General features: G+C 33.8%; 1 protein-coding gene across 1 annotated transcript; it reads left to right on the top strand.

The window, feature by feature from the left end:
• The first annotated feature begins 778 nt into the window (after positions 1-778).
• LOC142357346 (coiled-coil domain-containing protein 125-like) lies at positions 779-15544 on the top strand. The gene is made up of 8 exons (XM_075408995.1): positions 779-858; positions 1094-1212; positions 4931-5098; positions 6272-6440; positions 13096-13439; positions 13896-14034; positions 14446-14600; positions 15161-15544. Coding segments are annotated over exons 1-8 (1380 nt in total). The 5' UTR covers positions 779-857; the 3' UTR covers positions 15446-15544.
• The last annotated feature ends 7621 nt before the right edge of the window (positions 15545-23165 follow it).

Below are 23165 nucleotides of genomic sequence, written 5' to 3'. Positions count from 1 at the left end.
TTAGATCAGACCCAGGGAGGTAATGAGTTAATGGTTTAATACAAAAGGTAATGGCTTCAGCTTTTTGTAAAGTTTTGGTGCTTCGAGTCGCTTCCGGAATTCTTCCGGCTGTTTTTTGTTTCCTCGTCTGACGCTCTTTTTTCGTTTTACATTTGTTCACACAGCAAAGCTGAAAAAGTCAAATATTCTGAATGACTTCTTCCTCTCACTAACGGCATTTGCGCGCGTGACGTCATTTCTCACTCGCTTTAGCAAAAGGTTTTAGGTTATTTGCGTGATTAGATTTTGATCATACGTGACTTACCTCACTCAATAAAATGACTTTTGAACTTTAAAACTTCAGTTTAATTTGAATTTGTTTAAGGTAAAAGGAACTCATATGTGCTGTAAAGGTCCCTGAGGCTTCTGTGGAATGAATTTTAACAAGCGTTATTAATTTATCGCTGAATCTTTTTACCTAGTTTTTTGAGCGGCGTCGATTTTTTTTTCAATTTACATCTGTATCTGTTTCTATCTCTGTTATATGGCACGCAAGTCTATTCTATCGCAGCTATTCCGGCAATCTGCCGGCTATGTTTGTTGTACAGAAAGCATCTTGATGCAGCTTTTGTTGAACCTTGTTGACTCTGACCTGGTAAAACTTGAAGCTTACTTTCATTTTAACATTTGTTTTGTCCGAGTTATTAGTCCTAAATTATGTCAATCACCTCATTCTATGACCATTAGTTTTTTATCAGTGAAAAAAGTATTTACATGTAATAATAGACGAACTTCATCACTATCATGTTTTAACTGACTGATGGAAAGTGCTATTGAAGTTTAGTTTATTCTATTGCACAGCTTTCAAACTTCAGGAAAGTAAGTACTGCTACTACTGGCGTAGATCTTTAGATGTACTGGTGTACATTGAGCAACTTTTACTCTGTTTGCTTCCATATTTGGCACTTGAATGATCTATCAGTTGTTAATAATCTCCTTTTATATCGGTTTCATTCTACCCATTCATACCCACAGACTTTACTTATTTGATAAAAATCAAAAGAGGAAACAGCTCATAGTTTTCAGTAGGCGTATGTTTATTTGCCGTTCACAGTGCTGCAATATATTGGAGATGAGTCATCTAGTGGAGCTGGGGGAAGGGTTGGTGGAAGTGGAATGGGTAAACAAGGGGACATGATGGTGCTGAAAAGGAAATTCCTCGATGCTGTCGCGGTAAGCCCATCCAAAGCCACATTGTAGCCTGTGAAATTGTCCTCGGGAAAAGAGCAACATTAGAATCATTAAAAGCCGTGTGAGCTGCTGCAACGACTATACTAATGCGCACTATACTAAGCGATGAGGAATTGTGGTGCTCTTGTCCATTGTCCTCAAACAATTAAATCGCCATCATATAAAAGAAAATAAAATCAACAATTTTCTTGATGACCTGAAAGTCAACAAATTAAACAGACTCGACAATATGGGAAATATAACTTTCTACAATTGTGCTAAAACTCCAAACCATTCACTCTTCCTTTTTTCAAGCAGAGATAAATAAAGAAAAATTAGCCTCTAAATGGATAGTTAGTCAAATAATTTTCATATTTATTGAGGGAAAAAAGCGATTGTTAGATGCTATAAGCATATATGTAGCCTGTCTTGTATCTCGAAGGTATTCGAAATATTTGTCTTCGACACTTGATCATTTTCAAACCAAAACCTCATAAAAACCAGTATGGGTTTAGGAAAAATAGATCACCTAACACCCAGCTTCTGCTTTTTTCTAGATTCTTTATGCAAAAAATGTGATGACCTAACTATCGAAAAAATTAGCGTGCTCTAATTTGACTTTTCCAAAGCTTTTGGCAAAGTTCTACATCGTCTACTAGTTCAAAAGATTGAGAATTTGGAGATTGGAGGACAATTAATACAGCTGCATAAATTTGCAGCTTTAGATAACCATAATTTTGCAACTTTTGATCAGGCATCACTAACTAAGGGTGCAGAAAACGTTGGAGTTGAGTACAACTAAGTGAGGGTGTTATAAATAACCTCAAAGTCATAGCTGGTGCCATTATTGGCGTTCTCTTGGTTTTTTTTTTATTTCGTCAAGACTTTTGTAACAATCATATGACGCCACGACCACTTCGAGTGAGCTTTTGGTTCATTCACTCATGCAGTTTCGGCTGAAATGGTTACCTGACGTCATTTTTCACTCCTAGTGGAGCGAGTTTGTTTAGTTTATTCGCGTGATAAGCGTTTAGTCACACGTCACTGACCTCACTCTAGAAAATGGCTTCCTCACTTTCGGAATTTTTTTTAACTTTAATTCAAGGAGATAAGGTCAACTGAATGTGTGTCACTCTCATTGAATGTTATTTGAGATCACCTTATAGCAGCAAGATAAATTATGCAGATTCTTAATCAAATTATAACATCTCAGTAATTAATTTAAAGCAGAAAGTTTTTATTTTGTCTGTTTTTATTGTCTGTTTAGAAATGCAGATGTACTAAGCTATCGCTGCTAATTTATCTATCGTTGCTATGTTGTTTAGTTGCTCCAAAACTTAGTGTTCAGGCAATGTTATGTTTTTGTTTTAAGTAAGGTTGTTCTGATAAAGTCATGTTTTGTTTGTGCGGATTATTTTTATCGCTGTAAGCTGAGCGGAGCTGTATTGCAGTGATCTTGGGTTTTTGTTTTGTCCTCTGAAGCTCTTTTTCGTTCTACGTTTGTTCACACCGCAAAGCTGAAAAAGTCAATTTTTCTGACTGATATCTTCCTCTCACCAACGTCATTTGCGCGCGTGACGTCATTTCTTTCTCTCTCTCTCTCTCTCTCTCTCTCTCTCTCTCTCTCTCTCTCCCTCCCTCCCTCCCTCCCTCTCTCTTTCTAGCAATGTTTTTAGCTCATTTGCGTGATTGGATTTTGATCATACATGACTTACCTCACTCAATAAATGACTGTTGAACTTTAAAACTTGAGTTTAATTTGAATTAGTTTAAGGTCAAAGGAACTCATAAGTGCAATAAAGGTCCCTAATGAAAAGGCTTCTGCGCAATGAATTTTAACCAGCTTTATTATTTTACCGCTGAGTGTTTTTTACATAGCAGTTTGAGCGGCGTCGATAGCTTTTTCAACTTTCTATCTATCTGTTTCTTGATTAACTTTTTGTAAACAATTTTTTTAGCAATCTTAATAGGCTTGTAGTTTTAAGCGATTTCTTTTTCTTTCTTTTATTTTTCGTCTACCGCTTCTAACTTTTCATCCTCAAAGAGGGGATAGACCGCTAAAGACCGGAGAACATCAAGTGGTGGATCAGCTCGTGGTGTAAAGGGCAGTTTTTGTCGATTTGGTCACCTTCACTTTGCCCCCATTTCTTGTTCGCAATGGTATGTCCTGTGATCTTTTATGCGTTTTTTCGTTGAACCTTTATTTGTCTAACCCCTTTAACTTTTCGTTCTCGAAAAGGGGATAAACAATTACATCCCGCAGGGCGTCAAGTGACTGAGCAGCTCTCTTAGAGGCGTATGGCTTACTAGTCTCTAAGTATGCGATTAACCAAAATTGTTTTGAGGAGACAATTTCATGGTGTAGAGGGCAGTTCTTATTCTTAAAACTTTTGACCCCTCAGTCACCCCGCCCCCAACGCTCCCACCGTCAACCCCCCCCCCCCCCACCTGCCAATTTGGACCACCTCTCGTCCAGCCCCCCCCCCCCCCCCCCAACCCCACCCCCTCCAACGCTTGACTTCCCCCCACCCCGTACTCTTCTCAGCCCCTTTAACGCTAGCATCCCTAAGCCCCAACTGACTTCTAGAGAAGCTAAACGCCTGCCGTTTGTCTGAGAGCAATCGCCTGACGTTAAGGCTTATGTTTTACTATTTTTATGCGTTTATTGATCGCTTATTTTATGAATTGCAGTAGAATTGTTAAAAGTCACGGAAGGTCAACTGGAAGGAAAATTATTGAATATCGAGCAACAGATGCTTTGAACAAATTTACGATACCGCTTGAATAGTGAATTTAAAGGCGACTGATGTTACTGTGTCAACAGCTAAGGGAGCTCGCACCAAAAACGTTAATTTGAATGCTAAAGATTTCATGATCTAACCAACGAAGCTGTTTGGCCAAATAGAAAATGTTTTGGAGCAAAAATGGTTTTTTTGTAATTGTGTTCAAAATTTTAGCAAATTTTTTGTAATAAAAATTATAGATGAACATTCAATTGTTTGAGTTTGATGCTAGAAATTTACGTATATTAGAAAAGCTAGCAATTTTAACAATAGAGCGCCCATAAAATTGGAAGAAATTTTTTAGGAGTGAACTCCAGATACGCAAACTTTCGTGCGACAGTGGGGAAAACCACCAGGGGCTCCAATTCTTAAGGGAACTTCGGTGTCCAAAAAATCTTTAGAGCTGAAGCTGTGTAGTTTCAACCTGAGTTCCAACTCGTTTGTCCTATAGTTTCCATAGTTCTGCCAGTCCTTTGAAGTGTACTGCTCAGTGATTAAAGCGCACATACTGTATCCGATGACATCCATATAATTTGTTTTTAGTTCTTCCATTAAATATTATTCAGGATATTGTTAATTACTCTCGAACGAAGTTTGAAGCAATTATTGTAAACGTGACCGTTATTTTCACTTGACCGTTTTGACCTTTCGAGTGACTTTACGCTCTTGACTTTCTCATTTTGCGTGATCTAAATTTCTCTCTCATTCACAAATGGCAGAAGTTTACTACTAAAAGTCAAATGAAAAGTCTGCCGAAATTGATGTAAACTTCGGCAGAGTTAGAAGTTTATAATAACCTATATTGACGCAATTTGAAGTGTGGATTCCAAACTGTAGTAGAGCGTTGAGGTTCTAGCCAACTTTTAACAAGTTTAATAATCAATTATATGCATCCAATTTCTCCATATGACCATATGCGCCTAAATTATAATTTTCAGGAGGTTGAGCGTCTCAAGTGTGACTTGAGTGTGCGATGTCAGCAGTTGGACAGCAAACACGATGCCATTCAGATACTACAGTTGCAGTTAGACCAGGCAAATAGGGCTCACCAGATGGAGTACGACACGTGCAAGAATCTCGACACTAATTGCAAGAAACTGGAAAAGGTACTGAAGATAATTGTATATTTTTAATAGCCGCCCTCATCTTCTCAGCCGGCTATTATAGCGCTCCTATTTTTTTTTACTTCGTCGAATAAAAAAATGTTTCGCTTTACCTCATTTTGCCGCCTTTTCAACATTTTGCGTGAAATCTTTTTGACTTCTCTAGGCTAGTTTCTCTCTTCTCTCATTCTGCTAAAAGTGATTTTGAACATCAGTTGCTCAGCAAAGCAATTCAAAATGAACAGAGTCAGTATAAAAAATTGAAGTCAGAAGTAGAAACGGGATAAACCCATAAAGCCCAATTTTAGATGCCCGCTAATTGAACGTCGTTCCTATAAGTCTTAGTTACCATCTCTAATGCTTATTGGTATTGATAGTAGCCCCTGTAGCCTCTCTCTAAAACAGAAGTATGTTCAACCACGAAATGCCATCAAAATAAATCGGACTTAAAAAATGTTTTTGCACAAAAATCTTTTTTTTTCAATATCTTCTGTTATTTCAATCCCAATCATGCTTATTGGAATCAACGGCGGCTATTTTCCGGCAATCTGCCGGGTATGTTTTATCAATTTCTGGGATGTATGACATTTTATCCAATGCCAAATTACCCCAATTGCCCTTCTGATATTTGTATTCGATAGTTAGAATGCTGGTTTCGGGGAAAACCCCCTGAAACAAACCCCACTTATTTTCAGATAGGAAGTAAACCCCCAGGAAAACCCTAAATGACAAGTACGGAGCCCGGCATTTCGCGCGTTTGGCCATGCCTTAGCGGCCCGTGGGACTTGATATGAACTATCATCACCGATCATATCACAACCAAAATTCAAATTTAAAATGAGGGTTTATCCGTGGTGGTTTATTTCCTATCTAAAATTGTGTGGTGGTTTATTTTCTAGACCCCAGAATGCAAAATAGAAGTTTATATTGCAAGTATGTTTGTATCACACTCATTATTTGCTTACCCCGGTAATGTAATCTCATGCGATGGGTCCATGTCACGTCCCATGAACCGCTCGGGAGTGGCTAAATAGAGTACCGTATACTGTATTTGGGTTTGCTGTTAAGTGCATCTATAATTTCGTGGCGCTGTAATGGGAAATGAGTGTCTGGTATAAATGATGAATTGAATGTTAACTGATAAATTGATTATTTGCAAAGGTGTTGTTGATTAAGGAGCTGGAAGAGGTGAAGTGGGAGTTTGAGGTGCGAGACTACCAAGTGGGCCAGAGTCAGGAGGGTTGGGCAACTAGACTGCAGAGACTGGAAAGGGAGAACATGCAGCTGCACACGGCACTACAGCGCACACAGACTGAACTCAAATGTATACAGAGAGAGAACAGTGGTAAGATTAATGGTTCAGCTGTAAGAAATAAAAATTACTTTCTGTGAATCTCCGCATGAGTTTTTTTTGTTGTGGTTTTGATGTCAGAAAATGTATCTTACTTCGTCCGAGAAGCATATTATTTCAAGTTTTACATCAAATTAAATCAAACGACTGAATACACTCAAAAAACAATCTAAATGCTCTCTAAGCAATTTGATTAAATTGAAAAGGCTAGAAAGCAAATCAAACAGTCGAGTAACAATGACTTACGAGATTTCGAGAAATCGGTTTTTGAAGAGAAAGTTTAGTAAGATTCAAAAATATCTGAAATGCATCAGGAAGACTGCCTTGATACCACCAACAGTAAAATTAAATAATGAGGAGACGTTCGTTGACAAGGAAAAGGCAGAACTATTCAATCGGTATTTCGTTTCAGTATTGAGCGAGTGTGAAAGAGTAACAACTACGAATACTAATGTGAGTTTAAATAAACTGACATGTAGCGAAAAGCAAATCAGCGATATTTTATGTGATCTAAATCCAGACAAGTCCACCGGATCGAATTGGGAACCTCATATTAAAGAAATGCCACAAAACTTTGTGTAAATCAATGAAATTACTCTTCCAGACATGCATAAACAAACAGTGGTTTCCTGCATATTGGAAAATAGGCCAGGTAACGCCAATCTTTAAAGAAGGTAGCAAGGCTGATGTGACATGTTATCGGCCGATAAGTCTCCTTTGCTGTTCCTCAAAAGTTTTTGAAAAACTGATTTTTGACAAAATTTACTACTTTTTTTGAAAGAAAGTTGCACCCAAGTCAGTACGGTTTTAGAAAGCGACGATCTGCCACACTTCAGTTAATCAGTTTTCTAGATCAAATTTTTGAATACAACGATCTTGATGCAACTAGAGAATTAAGTGTGCTATATCTTGATTTCGCCAAAGCCTTTGACCCTGTTTCGCATTTCGTCTTACTTCAAAAATTAAAATTTCTTGGAATTGGTGGAACAATATGGGGACTAATAAAGTCGTATCTCTCAAACAGAAAGCAATTTGTTCAATTAAACGACCAAAAGCTTCGCTCCAAAATGTCACAAGCAATGTACCGCAAGGGTCAATTCTTGGGCCACTTCTATTTCTCCTGTTCATCAATGACTTGCCCGAAATGATGCAGGAAGTTGAAAGCTGCGGTTACGCTGATGATTTTAAAGTGATAACGCGCAACCAAAATGACATAAGGAAACAGAAACTATTCAGAAATGGCTTGAGACCAACAAAATGAAACTAAATACAAAGAAATCTCATATACCTAACATAAAAGGGAGCATCAAGGCAAAAATTGGGGAGAAAGATCTCGAATCAGTCAAGTCTCAACGTGATTTGGGACTCATCATCGAGTAAAACTTAAGCTGGAATGAAAATTGCCTCAGTAGGTCTAGGGAAGCAATGGGCGCACCCTTTCAAATAAAACGTAATTTGTCATGCTCATGTGACTGGAAAGTGAAATTAAACGCATACACTGGATATGTTGTGCCGATTGCCGTCTATGCCTCTCAAACGTGGCTACCAAGTAGAAGTAACCTCCACGAATTTGAAAAAGTCGAACACCATGCAACGAAATGGATACTCTACTCAAATCAGAACTACCGGAATCGCTTAGAGAGAGAGAGAGAGAGAGAGAGAGAGTTAATTTATCCTCGCTTGTAAAGTATAAATACAGAACAGCATAGATTTAGTAGAAAAAAAAAGAAAAACAACGAAGTTTACAATAGAATGGCAAAGTACAGCAGAATGATCAGCATAGTATTATTTATCTTCAAGCAAGGAAAGGACACGCAACGAGATCGTTTGACCTTTTTCACAGCGTGCCCAGATGTATGCAACATAGATGATAAACTTATTAACATTTTTCAGAAATTTTTTTCTTTCTTTTTCATTTCTTAGCAATGATTCAAAAACATAACACAGAACTTGAATGGTAACTTTGAACAATTCACTACTAGATGCCCTCTTCTAAGGCATATTTTTGCATGCTCAAGCGAACATCCAGACTTCTCCAACTTTGAAAAAAGAAGAGAAAAATAAGTTCTTTATATAAAAAAAACTCGAATTGAAGAAACATTGTTAAGAACTATCTTTAGAATTTAGAAAAATCAGATTTTGACTGCAAAATGAATCGCGGTGTCTTCTACGAAGGCACCGCCACAATTTTCGCGTAGATTTTCCATATTTTATAAAGGAAGCATCTAGAATTACAGGGTTCTGGAAATTTAGCAGAAAAACACTTTTCGAATGAGTTCCTCATTTCCAAGAATATAAGATTCTTTTAAATTATGATAGGTCATTGATATTTGGCTATAGGTTGAGCTCCCGATAGAGTCAGGCAAGAGTCCTTGAATTTTCAAAACATTGAATAATGTTGAAGCCCGACGACTTATCGATTTTTGCTCCAATTTAGATCTTCATAACGGCACTTTTAGTAACATGTGTTTTGCTCGTCTTGTTGTTAAAATATGTCTTTCAAACTGAAACATACTGTTTGGATAGTCTTCGGCATGGAAACTGTTAATCGATTTTAAAACAAACTTAAGCAGCTCCTATACATATAATTCAAAAACTGTTAGAATTTTGTTTGCACAGAATAGATCTTGGCTTTGGTCGAACCGACTCTTAAAGTAAATTAATTTAAGAATTTTCTTCAGTAGCAGATGGATTGGAGCTTAAGACGTGATGCTAGAGCATCCATACACCAAAATTCCATATTGTATGATAGGACATATGACACTGTAATATTCTATTAACTGGTACCTTGGAGCGAAGTGTCTTAATTTTGATATTATACCACATTGCCTACTAAGTCTTCCTATGACAAGATCTATATGAGAACTAAACAACAACTTTGAATCAACTATTATGCCTAAATATTTACATGATGGTTCCAATTTAATTTCTTCTGATGCGATGTGGAATCGCTCACTGGAAGCACTTGTTTTTAAATTTAATTGAACCGTTTTTAGCATATTGAGCCTAAGTTTATTTGCATTTAACCAAGCGGCTACACTATCTAAGTCATCTTGGATAGCTATTCTTGAGCAGCCTAAGATTCAAAAGTTGGTGTCGTCAGCAAAAAGATGGACACTAAGTTGATTACACACACTTCGTAAATCGTTTTTATCAATTAAAAACAACAGTGGTCCAAGTATGGAGCCCTGAGGGACACCACAAGTTATTTTTACGAAGTTGATGTCACACCGGCCACGAAAACTCTCTGAGCTCTATTAGATAAATAGCTTTTACACCATTCTAGGCACTTATGACGAATACCATAACTTTCTAGCTTACGGAGCAAAATTTGATGATCTAGTGTATCAAATGCCTTCTGTAGAACCAGAAAAAAGTTGACAACTTTGAATTGGCTTACTCTTATTCTTTCAGTTAATTCTGCCAATGCATCTATGGTGGAATGCTTTTTGCGAAAAACAAATTGCTTGCGATAGAGAAGATTAAAATGTTCCAGGTATTCGTAAATTCTAGAGAACATTGCCCGCTCGTTTATTTTACTCCAAACATTTAACAGAGAAATTGGCCTATAATTGTTCTCTTCTAGTCTTGATCCCTCTTTATGCAATGGAATGACTTTTGCTTTTTTGAGCTCAGTGGGAAAAATCCCTTCACGAAATGATTGATTAATTAACGATGTGAGGTATTTCGTGACAACAGATTTTGTTGTCTTAACTACAATATTACTAATCTCATCTTCACCGGATGAAGATTTGTCCGGAAGTGAATCAATAATTGCACTTATTTCAGTATCAGAAACTGGATATACTCTCAATGACATATTAACATCAGTCAGGGGTGTGACTGCCTCGGAAGGAATACTACGCTGAATATTTTTGCCAATACTAGCAAAAAACTCATTAAATTTCTCAGCTACTTGAAGATTAGATGAGTTAGGTGCAGTATCCGACATGCAAGAGGAAAGCTTTGGAACTGCATTATCTACCAAATGTTTTCCTGACGGCTCATTTAAAAGTTTGAATGTTTGTCTTGAGTCTCCGATACATTTTTCGAACATGTTTCGATAATAAACCTTTTTCGCTGTTTAATACTTTTTTCTAATTGAAGTGTAATATCTGTAAACTTCTTGCGCAGAGAGCCATTTGACTTGTCTGCTTTCCATTTCCTGTGAATAAGATTCCGCTGCGTACGTATTTTTTTTATTTTGTTGTCGAACCATTTAGGTGTAGAATTTCGATTGTGCGGGGTGATACGTTTTAGTGGAGCGTACTGCTCAGTAACGGTTAAAAAATGTGATGAAAGGCACTAAAGCATGAATTTGCACAACCACTGTATGCTGAAAAAGCATAACAAAGTTCGTGACTCAAGGCAGATAAGTATTTTTCAACAATACTGAAGTTACGAAGAAATGATGTATCCCTTACAATTTTGCTTTCCAGGTCATTTGCTTTCACTGTCCACTTCAACGTAGCAGGAAAATGGTCTGAAAAGCTTTGATTTTCAAGTATGTGAACATTCCCTATCAAATTTTGAAAATTTTGAAGTGGTCTAAGCAAGTTTTTTCTGTGACACGGGTGGGTTTATTGGGTGTTATAAAAAAAACCATTTGAATGAATAGAGTTTTTATATTTTTTCGTGAGCAAATTTTGTTTCATCGTATCAATGTTAATATCCCCACATATTACAGTTGGCAAGCGCATTTGGAATTTAAATTTCCCAAAACTTCTTCTACTAAGTCCACAAAATCAAGTTTATTGGGTCTTGGTTTGTTGTATATTACCACTAGCCGGAACTCGTAACCTTGTTTTTCTATGGTCGCAGATAAAGACTCCTCGATCACGCAATCCAGTTCTTTTTGAATAGAGCAGTTAGCTGTTAGTTGAATCATAATGCCACCACCTTTTGAGTCACGAACTTTTGAAGCTACATTTTGGTAACCAGTTACCAGTAGTGATTTTGGGTCGTCGTTTTTAGATAGCCAAGTTTCAGTCAAGCAAAGAATATCAGGTGGAGACTCAAGACTATGTAAAGTGCTTCCAGGTCCTCTATATGTCTTTTTAAGGAGCGAACGTTTAAATTTAGAATTGTAAGTGAACAGGAATTTGAAGTTTTAGTTTTAGGTGAAGTCACTGCACGAGGAGGTGGGAAAAATATTGCTATGGGATGGTTGGAAACATTTAACAAAGTCTGAAAAATTATAATTCAGGTTCCTGACTGCTTCAAGCAAATCAAACACTCTGTACACTCTTTTGTTTTTTTTCCAGAGGTAAAAAATCGTGCCTTCCCTTGTCCAGGCTGATTCAACCCTAGGATCTCTTTTCATCATTGCCAGAAACTTTGCTCTAGCAGGTGATATGTCTTCGAAGATTCTCACATTACTTCCGACAACTTCTTTTTGTTTCTGAGTTTTCACCAACCGTCTAGCAAAATGGGCAATAATAACGCGTTTACCCGCTTTCCTGCCTGGGAGTCTATGTGCCGTTGAGATGTCCCTTTCGTCGACTTCCACTTCTATTGATGTTGCAACTTCAATAACTTTTTTGATGGTCACGGAATCTTTCTCTGGTACGTTTCGATTACCAGTATGATCTGAGTCTTCCTGAACGCCACTAATACGGATGTTGTCCCTTCTTGTATAATTTTCAACAGTTTCGGCTTGGGACATTGCGGCTACATTGCAGCGTTCTTCTTGATAGTAAAGGTCGTCCTCAATATGCTTGATAATTTCGGCTTTCATTTCCTCTTTGACCTGTTCTACTGCTTGCTTCACTGCACTTGGAATAGCTACTTGAATTTCCGTTCGAACTTGAGTGATAATTTGACTAATACAAGCAGGAATGATGCTGCTGATACGGCTTTCGAGCATTTTGTCAATTTTAGATAAAAAATAAATTTTCATCGAAGGTATCTGAACTTGGACTTGAATCAGGTTTGGCCCGCTTCGCGTCCTGTTTGTTCAGAATAGGGGTTTGATCTAGAAATCTCAAGTTGGGAAGATCATTGGCCTCTGTCTCATTTGACATCTCTATTTAATAAGTTTATCACAACAATTAAGCTATAAATTAGTGACCTTAAAACTGTTACCACTGAGTCTCTATGTAGAAATGCACGATCTTTTGTTTCTATTGTCCATTTTTCGAGGGGATTATGATGTAGTTATTAACGATATTAAAGAAGCAGTAGAAACAGCACGTCAGACTGAACGGGGCGAATATCAAATCACAAAGCGAGACTTAACAAAACTATCGATAACTTTTTTAGAAGAACGAAATTGCTCTTCAATTACGTTTCTAGAGTTGCGAATGATTATGGAAAGACCCTAAACAAAATTACTTTACAGAAAATATACTGGAATTTTTTCACAAATCATTATATGGAAGAGAACAAATGCACATGGAGAGTGATTTGCAGATGTGGAAACTGCAACATACTGAAGAAAATTAAACTGATCTGAACTGTAAATTGGGTGAAAACCCAAGAGTCTTACTCTAAATCCTGCACTACTACTACTATATGGACAAAAAGATGACCAATTCTCTATATTTTGAAACTCTCAAACTCGGTTATGAATCATAAAAAATTTTTGCAAGTAACCTGGTGATTCAAAAGAGCTATTGGTGCTACTGTAGTAGTTTGTTTTTATTTTCAGTGATGAGACAAGAAAAACGGGAGCTGCTATGTCTCATGCAAATGTCAAGCAGTGAACGCAATCTAGCGACTTCTTCGATGGCGGAGAGTGATACATACCACCTGACGCCACAGGAGATGTCAGTATTGGGTGCTTGTAACTGCAACAGTTCTGGCATCGGAACCAAAGGTGTCAATAATAGTCCAGCGACTGTGCCTGGAACGTTTGGGATTGGGATGGGAATGCCGGGGATGGATCCAGTTATGGGAGGATTGACGAACCAGATTAGTAATCACGTGCACCCTTGTAGGTGTGCTTGGTCGCTTGTAAATAGTCGCCGGGAGATCAAGCATCTGAAAAATAAGGTGGGTCTATTTACCGGAAGAGATCACTTTTGCCGAATTTGAAGCTCAAAAGGACGTCATATGAACAGTTAGAGATGCTTCACTGTTTGACAATTGTGCTCAAAGGAGCAGTACAAAATTGATGATTTCAGGTTGTGATTACTAGCCAATCAGTTTGGATCTCGTTATTTGACAAAAATTGTAAAGCTAAATTGTATAAATGCGATAAACCTTTTATTCTTCAATCGATTTACCTATTAATTAGTTCCGTTGCGCATTTTCTTTTTTCTGAAAAGAGTTTGAAACGAGGTAAATATATATAACGAGGCTTGATATCTGCGAATTCTTCTATCAGCTTTATTATAAAGATCTCGGAAGTATAATGCTAGGTCATTTTGAGCTTCCAAACTTTGTCTGATAAATGTTGAGAGGTGTACTTCGTATTTGATGTTGAACAGCCTTGATTGTGTTGCTCAGGTGAAGGAGTTAAAGGATAAACAAGATGACAACCTGAAGATCATAGATCTGTATAGGAATGCTTTTGAGACGCAATTGGAGAGAAATAGAAAGATATTTGTGGCCATCCTCAACAAACAGATCAACACTTCACAGCCAGGTAACTTCTGAGTAGTGATCATGTGGCCTTAATGGAGGCCCACTAAAATGAGGCGGTTCTTGGGAGTTTCACCCCTCCCCCTTTAACCCCTCTTCCACCACCCCACTTTAAACCCGAACAGACGCTCACCGTCCCCTGCTTCTGCTTGACCTCATGCTCACCTCAAATAAGCTTAAGTTGAAACACAAACCACACCAGATTGGAACTTCTTGACACTTTGAAATTTTCTGTCAATTTCTCTTTCTATCCCGATGAGTCAAGCGGGGCAATGTTGATTGTTTTCCGTCAATTTGTCGGCTCTATTTAGTTTTGCAGCTCTTTTCTGACAATCTAGTGGCTATGCTTATTAGAATGAACAGCGAATCATAATCGATGGGATCTGGACAGCGCTTAAGATTTGGCTGTTTTCAGGCAACATGATGATGGAGGGTAGGCCATGTTCCTCCTCCACTACTTCCTTGTCGAGTGGCACCAAAAAGGAGGAAGGGAAAAGTAGCAACAGTAACAGTGGTAGTGGTAGTAATGGACAGTTTGCACAGGACTACATGCTCAACATTATTGACATGGTAACGAAATTAACAATAATTTCTCAAGAGGATATGCTTTTTAACAATTTTTAATAACATGAGAAAGTGTCTCAATAGTGAGCCATTAAGATTGATTGCGAACAGTAAGATTCCATTTTGATAGTTTTTTAATCATTGACGTGGTAAGACGTGCAGTAATAATTTCTCGAGATGAATTGCTAAAATTTCTAGTCAAACATTTTTAATTACGGGGGTTTTACATAGAGAATTTCAGCAATACTAGGTTCTTCAAGATGAACATTAGGAACAATTATGGCCAATTAAGATAATGATTTGGAGCTTTACGAATCCTTTAGATTGTTGTGATCCTTATTGTAGTCACCGATATTCAATAAGATTCGAGTAACTGAAATCTCTTGGACCCAATATACTTCGATGAATAATCAGCATCGGCTTTATACAGACTCAAGTATTTAAGGCTTTATACAGACTCAAATGCTGTTTTAAAGATGACTACAAAACACGAAATAATTAGGTATGGAAATAAGGAATGTAAATATATTTAACCAGGTACATTTCCAAAAAACCTACTGTTTCAGCTGCGTGATAGAACAGAAGAGTTATTTCACAAACGTCTTTCGGCCCAGTTCTTAGCTGATCGGATCTACCAATTGGAAGGCGAACTGAAAAACATGAAAGAAATGCAACAGCAACAAGACCCGAACACAGCCAGATGCTCATCAGGCGAGAGATTGAATTCGCCCTCGTGTGGTCCAACGAATGAGAATTTCTCGGGAAGCTTTCAATCGTCCAAGGGATGTTCGAGTCACTCAGCTTTATCAGACTTCGCATCTAGTTCGTCGATAGACTCCAGTTTGCTTTGACCGATATTTCGTCAGTTATGTTAACTGATAATAATCTAAATGTAATTGAGTTGTGGATAGTTTTGAGAGTTACTAGAATTTATTTTTAAGCATTAAAAATTTTTTGTACTAACTTGCAGAATTATTTCAGCAGAAGGCACTTTATTGCGATAAACATTTTGTTTAAAATGTTGAGGTAACAATATCTTGACTTTAAATGTCTCTAAAGTGAGGCATCAGAGTATTTTTTAAAAAATACTAAAAAACAAAGGTCATATTTTTAATCGCTCTTGAACAAAGTTCATAGCAATTATTGTAAACGTGTGTGTCTGTTTTACGACTCGAACAGGAGTATTGAGATTCTACAGGTTTTTTTTTAGCAGAAAGCAAGTTTGTTCATGACTTGAATTTTGACTTCTTTCTGTTCGAGCATTTACCTCCGTTTTTGATTGTTGACTTCTGTTTTCGAACATTCGACTTGAACAGCTTCGTTTGTAATGTATAGTAATAAGGAACTGTTGGTAATGTTCAAGGTGAAGAGGTCATTTTGAGATTTTTTGTTCCTATATAAGTCACCCCTAATTATCAACTACACTTACCCAACTTACCCCTACCCCCTCCCTTCACCTAGCTACCCCCCCCCCCCCCCCACTACCCCAGCATTACCCACCTCCCCAAACTATCTGCCCACCCACCTACCTACCCCCCCCTCCACCACCTACCTACCCCCGCCCCAACTTATCCCCCCACACCACCTACCCCCCAAACTACCCCCCCCCCCAACTACCCCAGCACTACCCAACCTATCTACTCACCCACCACACCTAGCTCCCCCTGCACGTAAAAAATTGACGGAATTTTTAAAACACTTTAATGTGGTTTGTTGGGCTACTTTTGTTTTTTATCTTGTCTGTTTTGATGTTCTGATTTCGGTAAGGATAGGTTAGAGTTTATAATGCACGACGATTCGAGTCGTTTCCGGTATTCTACCGGCTATGTTTTTTATGCAAAATTTTTGCTTGACAATTTTCACATTTCGAGTGAATTTTACGCCCATGACCTCTTGCGTTTCGGGTGATCTAAAATTCTCTCTCAATCACAATTTCAAGCAGCTGTACTCAATTGGGGGCAATTTAATACTAAAAATCAAATGAAAAGTGCGCCGAAACTGGTGCCATTTTTTACTTTAAATCTAAATAGTGGTATATGTTAACCTCTAATGTGGTTATTTGAAGCGCACTATTGAATCGTCCCCAGATACTAATGCAACTAATGAGACCCTAAAAAAACCACGTAAAACCAACTTGCGAAAATCTGTGAAGCCACTTTGTTGATAACTTGAACAGAAAATTACCAGCTTAACTCTACTCTTTTATTATATATTTTTTTTAATGTAATCCTGTAATCCACCCCTACATAATTTTTCCTTGTAATCCATGTAACCCCTGTAATCCACAAATTTATCTCCTTTTTACTGAATTTTAGATATTATGAACTATTTTTCTATGTTTATTAAGAGAAGATCTATTTAAAACAGTATTACATAAATGACAAAACCCTAAAACAACAATCTTTATATAAACCATCAGTTTAAAAAGCAATCTTTATTCTTCTCAGTTCTACATAAACAACAATTTCTAGTTGTTTTTTTGTTACTACTTTCTGTTTTTTTAACTCACTGATATTTTCTCTTTTTAAATCATCAATGATTTCTCTTTTAATCTCTTCTCTTAAGTGTATTATAGAATTAGAAATAGGATTAGAATTAGGATTAAATTTAGAATTAGATTTAGGATTAGAATTAGAATTAGGATTAAAAATAGGATTAGAATTAAGATTTGAATTAGGATTTGAAATAGGATTAGAAATAGGATTAGAATTAGGATCAGAATTAGGATAAGATTTGGAATTAGAAATAGGATTCGCAATAGGATTTGAAATAGGATTAGAAACAGGATTAGAAAATGAATTTTAAATAGGATTAGAAATATGGTTAGAAATCGAATTAGAACTAGAAATAATATTAATTTTATCTTTTGAGTTAGAAATAGATCTAGAATTAGAAATAGATCTAGAATTAGTAGTACAATCTTCTTCAATACAAATACCATTGATTGATTTATAGCCACATACTTCTTAACCCATTTTCTCTTTATGAGATATTTGAAAATGAAGAACTAGATTTGCAGAAGTGCCACACTTATATATACAATTATTCTCTGAACATTTAATAGTTTTCATTTATAATGGGTCAAAGTTTAAACAAATTTTTAGAGTGATCTTTAGATTTGAAACATTCATCTAAATATTCATAACCCAACGTATCAAAAGTAATGTAGTTACATCTTTTATCTAAAATCTGTTCATTCCTCTGAGCTAAATTATTTCTAATATATTTAACAAGATCTCCACTAAATTTTTCATTCTTGCCATATAGATCATATAAAACATCTTTACCCCTTTTATATATAACCGTTGTGATTTTATTTGTATATCTTTTGTATAACTTATCTGATTTGGCCTGGTCTTTGTTTAAGTGTTCACTTTGGTGGTAAACATTATCATTAACATTATCATTAACATGGTGAATTATGGACGGAGTCCCATTAACATTATCATTATCATTACCCCAACCATAAGTATGGTGAAACATGGACGGAGTCCCATAACCGTTAACCAATGTATTCAACATAGTACTTGCACCAGCTGCTATAAGACCTGCAGTTCTCATTGTAGTATCTGGGGCCATATATTTATACATTGTAAAAACTCAGCGAGAAATTCCAACGAAAACTTATATGAATTTTAACCATTTTGCATTAACTACTCCTTTTGTTAAAACATCATTCCATATTTTAAGACCTTTTGATTCAAGAAGTTAAAATAGAATTCATAATTATCACAGTTAATGATATTTCTATCTGTGAGATTTATCATTAGTGGTTTCATATATGAAATAACTATATTTACCTCTTCATTTGATAGTTCACCTTTTGAACTAAGAGCTTTTAAATCTAAGAAACCAACTCTTGAATCAAATATCATAGTTCTATTTCTATCAATAATAATAAAAGTATCCTCTTTCTTATTATTTTTAAATATACCATAACGAAGATCAGAATCCATTCTAGCTGTGATATTATAAGGGTTACTATTTAACTCACTAATTATACAATGAAAGTCATTTTTGCAATTATATATGTCGTTGAAAATTTTAAAAAGATCAGCACCTTTATAAGTTGTTATATAAATAGTATCACAACTCATTCTTGCTAAATTAATAGTTTGAGCTGGTTTATGACACATTACAATCATTTGAATATCATGATGTCCTCCATCTGTCAAACAATAATTTATATGGCTATTAAACTTATGCCCCATATCATCGAGAACAATTGCACTAATTTTGAAATTTTTCGTATTTTCTTTTGTGATCATATTTATGTCACACATATTCAAACCGGATCGATCCAATACCTTTCATTTTTACATACTATAATTATCTCTTTTTGCTTTTGAACTTGTTCTTCAGTTTGTTCTTGAACTTCATCAATAGAAGGTGCTTGCCAGATATCATAAATTTGTTCTAAAACTTTATCTATAAGTGTGTCTTTATGTTTACTGGGGTCAATATGTTTTTCCTCTACTTGCTAATTTTTAACTTCAGATTTATCTTCTTCATCATAAGTATAAGGACTTAATCCTTCAATTGAAATTTGATCTTTATATAATTTTAAATATTTTCTAACAAATAAGTCTTTCCTGTCCCAGCTCTACCATAAACTATAGTATGTAATGGTGACTTTTTATATTCAAATCTTACTAGACATCTCTCTAAAACTCCACCTAAACTCTCTTCTAGTTTTGTTTATATACTTGGTATTGAATCATATAATATAAAACAAAATATAATTATAGAAAAAAAAATTTTACTACACTACCTGTCTCCATTTTTTATATATGGTTCTTTATATTATAAAAATGTTGATCTTGACTTTCGAGGAATTTAATAATAAATATAACATCGATAATAAAGCCATGAGTAATATCAAAATAGAAGATGGCAGATATATATGTTTAATACCAATGGAAATAGTCATGATAGATCAGACACCCAATAACATCAATAAAAACAACTTCAAAATTATTGTTAATCTACATCCAACTGATGGTACTAATTGGGTTTTAGTTATAAGGAGGGAAGGTGGTGAAATGTAATACTTTGATAGTTTTGGTGTTGAGACTCCACCATTATTCTTAGAAGAATATGTTGATCTAGGATCAGATGAGAGAATACAAGAACATGATGAATCTTATTGTGGTGCATATTGTCTATGCATGATCTATCTTAATGATAGAGTATTTAGAACAAAGAATGCTCTCAATATTTTAATCAATGAAGTTAAAAATTCAGGGATGTATAAGGAATGTTATTGTTTAAGTTGTAAAGTCCTTGTCAATGTCAATGACAATGTTAATGAAAATGATAAAGACAAAGATAAATTCATATATCTATTTGGTGAAAAACATCAAAGGGATAAAACTAACAGCAAAGAAATTACTTGTAGCATTATTTCTATTACTGCTAATGGAAGTCTACAATCATAGTTAGACGATGAAGATATTATTGTTAATGCTGCAATCCCTGAGAACTTTTGATGTATAATATCTGGTCCTAGTGAATGTGAAGACATTCTTTTTCAAAGAATTAATTATAAGTAATATATTTTTTGATAAACTATACATCATTGGCTCTACTGGTGATCAATATGAAGGTGCAGAGAGTTAAAATCGACGAAGTCGCAACTGTGTTGATAATAAAGCAAGTATTGAGTTTATTAAATATGTAAAAGATTTACCCTCCTCTGATCAACTACCAAAAGTCTTGAAGAAACCTATGATATTTGATGATTTTAAAGCAAAAGAGCCAGTTATTAAGGAATTCCTTTGTAGAGGTAGACATAATAATTGTAATATGATATATCTTAATCAAAATCTCTTCTGGTTAGATAGACATAGTGTTAGAGAGAATTGTAATCTATTTGTTCTATTTGAACAAAGAGATTAAGTTCTCAAATCTATATGTCAAGATTTATTTAATTATGCTGAACTTGATTATAAAGATTTTATTAGATTATGTAATGAAGTATGAAGAGAGCCTTATAACTATCTTGTTATTGATATATCTAAAAAGAAAAATCTTTATGGTGAATTGAGAATTAAATGGTATTTGAGAGTTTTGTAGTTTAGTTTTATCTATATATCCATATCTATATCTATCTATATCTATATCTTTATATAAATAATGATTTTACTCTATCTATAATAAGAAAAAAATATACTCTATCTATAAAAAATATAAAATATTACACTCTATCTGTAATAAGAATAAAATATTATGCTCTATCTATGAAAAGAATAAAATTTTATGTTCTATCTATAAAAATAGTAAAATATTTCGCTCTATCTATAATAAGAATAAAACATTATACTCTATCTAAATCAAGAATAAAATATTATACTCTATCTATAATAAGAAAAAATATTATAGTCTATCTATAATAAGAAGCAAAATATTTTACTCTGTCTATAATAACAATAAATATTACACTCTATCTATAATAAGAATAAAATATTATACTCTATCTATAAAAAGAATAAAATATTACACTCTATCTATAATAAGAATAAAATATTATGCTCTATCTATGAAAAGAATAAAATATTATGTTCTATCTATAAAAATAGTAAAATATTTCGCTCTATCTATAATAAGAATAAAACATTATACTCTATCTAAATCAGGAATAAAATATTATACTCTATCTATAATAAGAAAAAATATTATAGTCTATCTATAATAAGAAGCAAAATATTTTACTCTGTCTATAATAACAATAAATATTACACTCTATCTATAATAAGAATAAAATATTATACTCTATCTATAAAAAGAATAAAATATTACACTCTATTTATAATAAGAATAAAATATTATGCTCTATCTATGAAAAGAATAAAATATTATGTTCCAGCTATAAAAATAGTAAAATATTTCGCTCTATCTATAATAAGAATAAAACATTATACTCTATCTAAATCAAGAATAAAATATACTCTATCTATAATAAGAATAAAATATTATACTCTATCTATAATAAGAAGCAAATTATTTTACTCTGTCTATAATAACAATAAATATTACACTCTATCTGTAATAAGAATAAAATATTATACTCTATCTATAAAAAGAATAAAATATTACACTCTATCTATAATAAGAATAAAATATTATGCTCTATCTATGAAAAGAATAAAATATTATGTTCTATCTATAAAAATAGTAAAACATTTTGCTCTATCTATGATAAGAATAAAACATTATACTCTATCTAAATCAAGAATAAAATATTATACTCTATCTATAATAAGAATAAAATATTATACTCTATCTATAATAAGAATAAAGTATTATGTTCTATCTATAAAAGGAATAAAATATTTTGCTATTTCTGTAATCAGAATAAAACATTATACTCTATCTATATCAAGAAGCAAAATATTTTACTCTGTCTATAATAACAATAAATATTACACTCTATCTATAATAAGAATAAAAAATTATACTCTATCTATAAAAAGAATAAAATATTACACTCTATCTATAATAAGAATAAAATATTATGCTCTATCTATGAAAAGACTAAAATATTATGTTCTATCTATAAAAATAGTAAAATATTTCGCTCTATCTATAATAAGAATAAAACATTATACTCTATCTAAATCAGGAATAAAATATTATACTCTATCTATAATAAGAAAAAATATTATAGTCTATCTATAATAAGAAGCAAAATATTTTACTCTGTCTATAATAACAATAAATATTACACTCTATCTATAATAAGAATAAAATATTATACTCTATCTATAAAAAGAATAAAATATTACACTCTATTTATAATAAGAATAAAATATTATGCTCTATCTATGAAAAGAATAAAATATTATGTTTCAGCTATAAAAATAGTAAAATATTTCGCTCTATCTATAATAAGAATAAAACATTATACTCTATCTAAATCAAGAATAAAATATACTCTATCTATAATAAGAATAAAATATTATACTCTATCTATAATAAGAAGCAAATTATTTTACTCTGTCTATAATAACAATAAATATTACACTCTATCTGTAATAAGAATAAAATATTATACTCTATCTATAAAAAGAATAAAATATTACACTCTATCTATAATAAGAATAAAATATTATGCTCTATCTATGAAAAGAATAAAATATTATGTTCTATCTATAAAAATAGTAAAATATTTTGCTCTATCTATGATAAGAATAAAACATTATACTCTATCTAAATCAAGAATAAAATATTATACTCTATCTATAATAAGAATAAAATATTATACTCTATCTATAATAAGAATAAAGTATTATGTTCTATCTATAAAAGGAATAAAATATTTTGCTATTTCTGTAATCAGAATAAAACATTATACTCTATCTATATCAAGAATAAAATATTATACTCCCTCTGTAATAAGAATAAAATATTATGCTCTATCTATAATAAGAATAAAAGATTATGTTCTATCTATAATAAGAATAAAATATTATGCTCTTTCTATGAAAAGACTAAAATATTTTGTTCGATCTATAATAAGAAAAAAAATTATCCTCTAACTATAAATTAAAAAATTATTATGCTCTATCTATA

Source organism: Convolutriloba macropyga, unplaced genomic scaffold (genome assembly GCF_964194025.1).
Source record: "Convolutriloba macropyga unplaced genomic scaffold, txConMacr16.3 SCAFFOLD_3456, whole genome shotgun sequence".
Classification (NCBI taxonomy): Eukaryota; Metazoa; Xenacoelomorpha; order Acoela; family Convolutidae; genus Convolutriloba; species Convolutriloba macropyga.
This window is presented reverse-complemented; position numbering and strand designations above follow the sequence as displayed.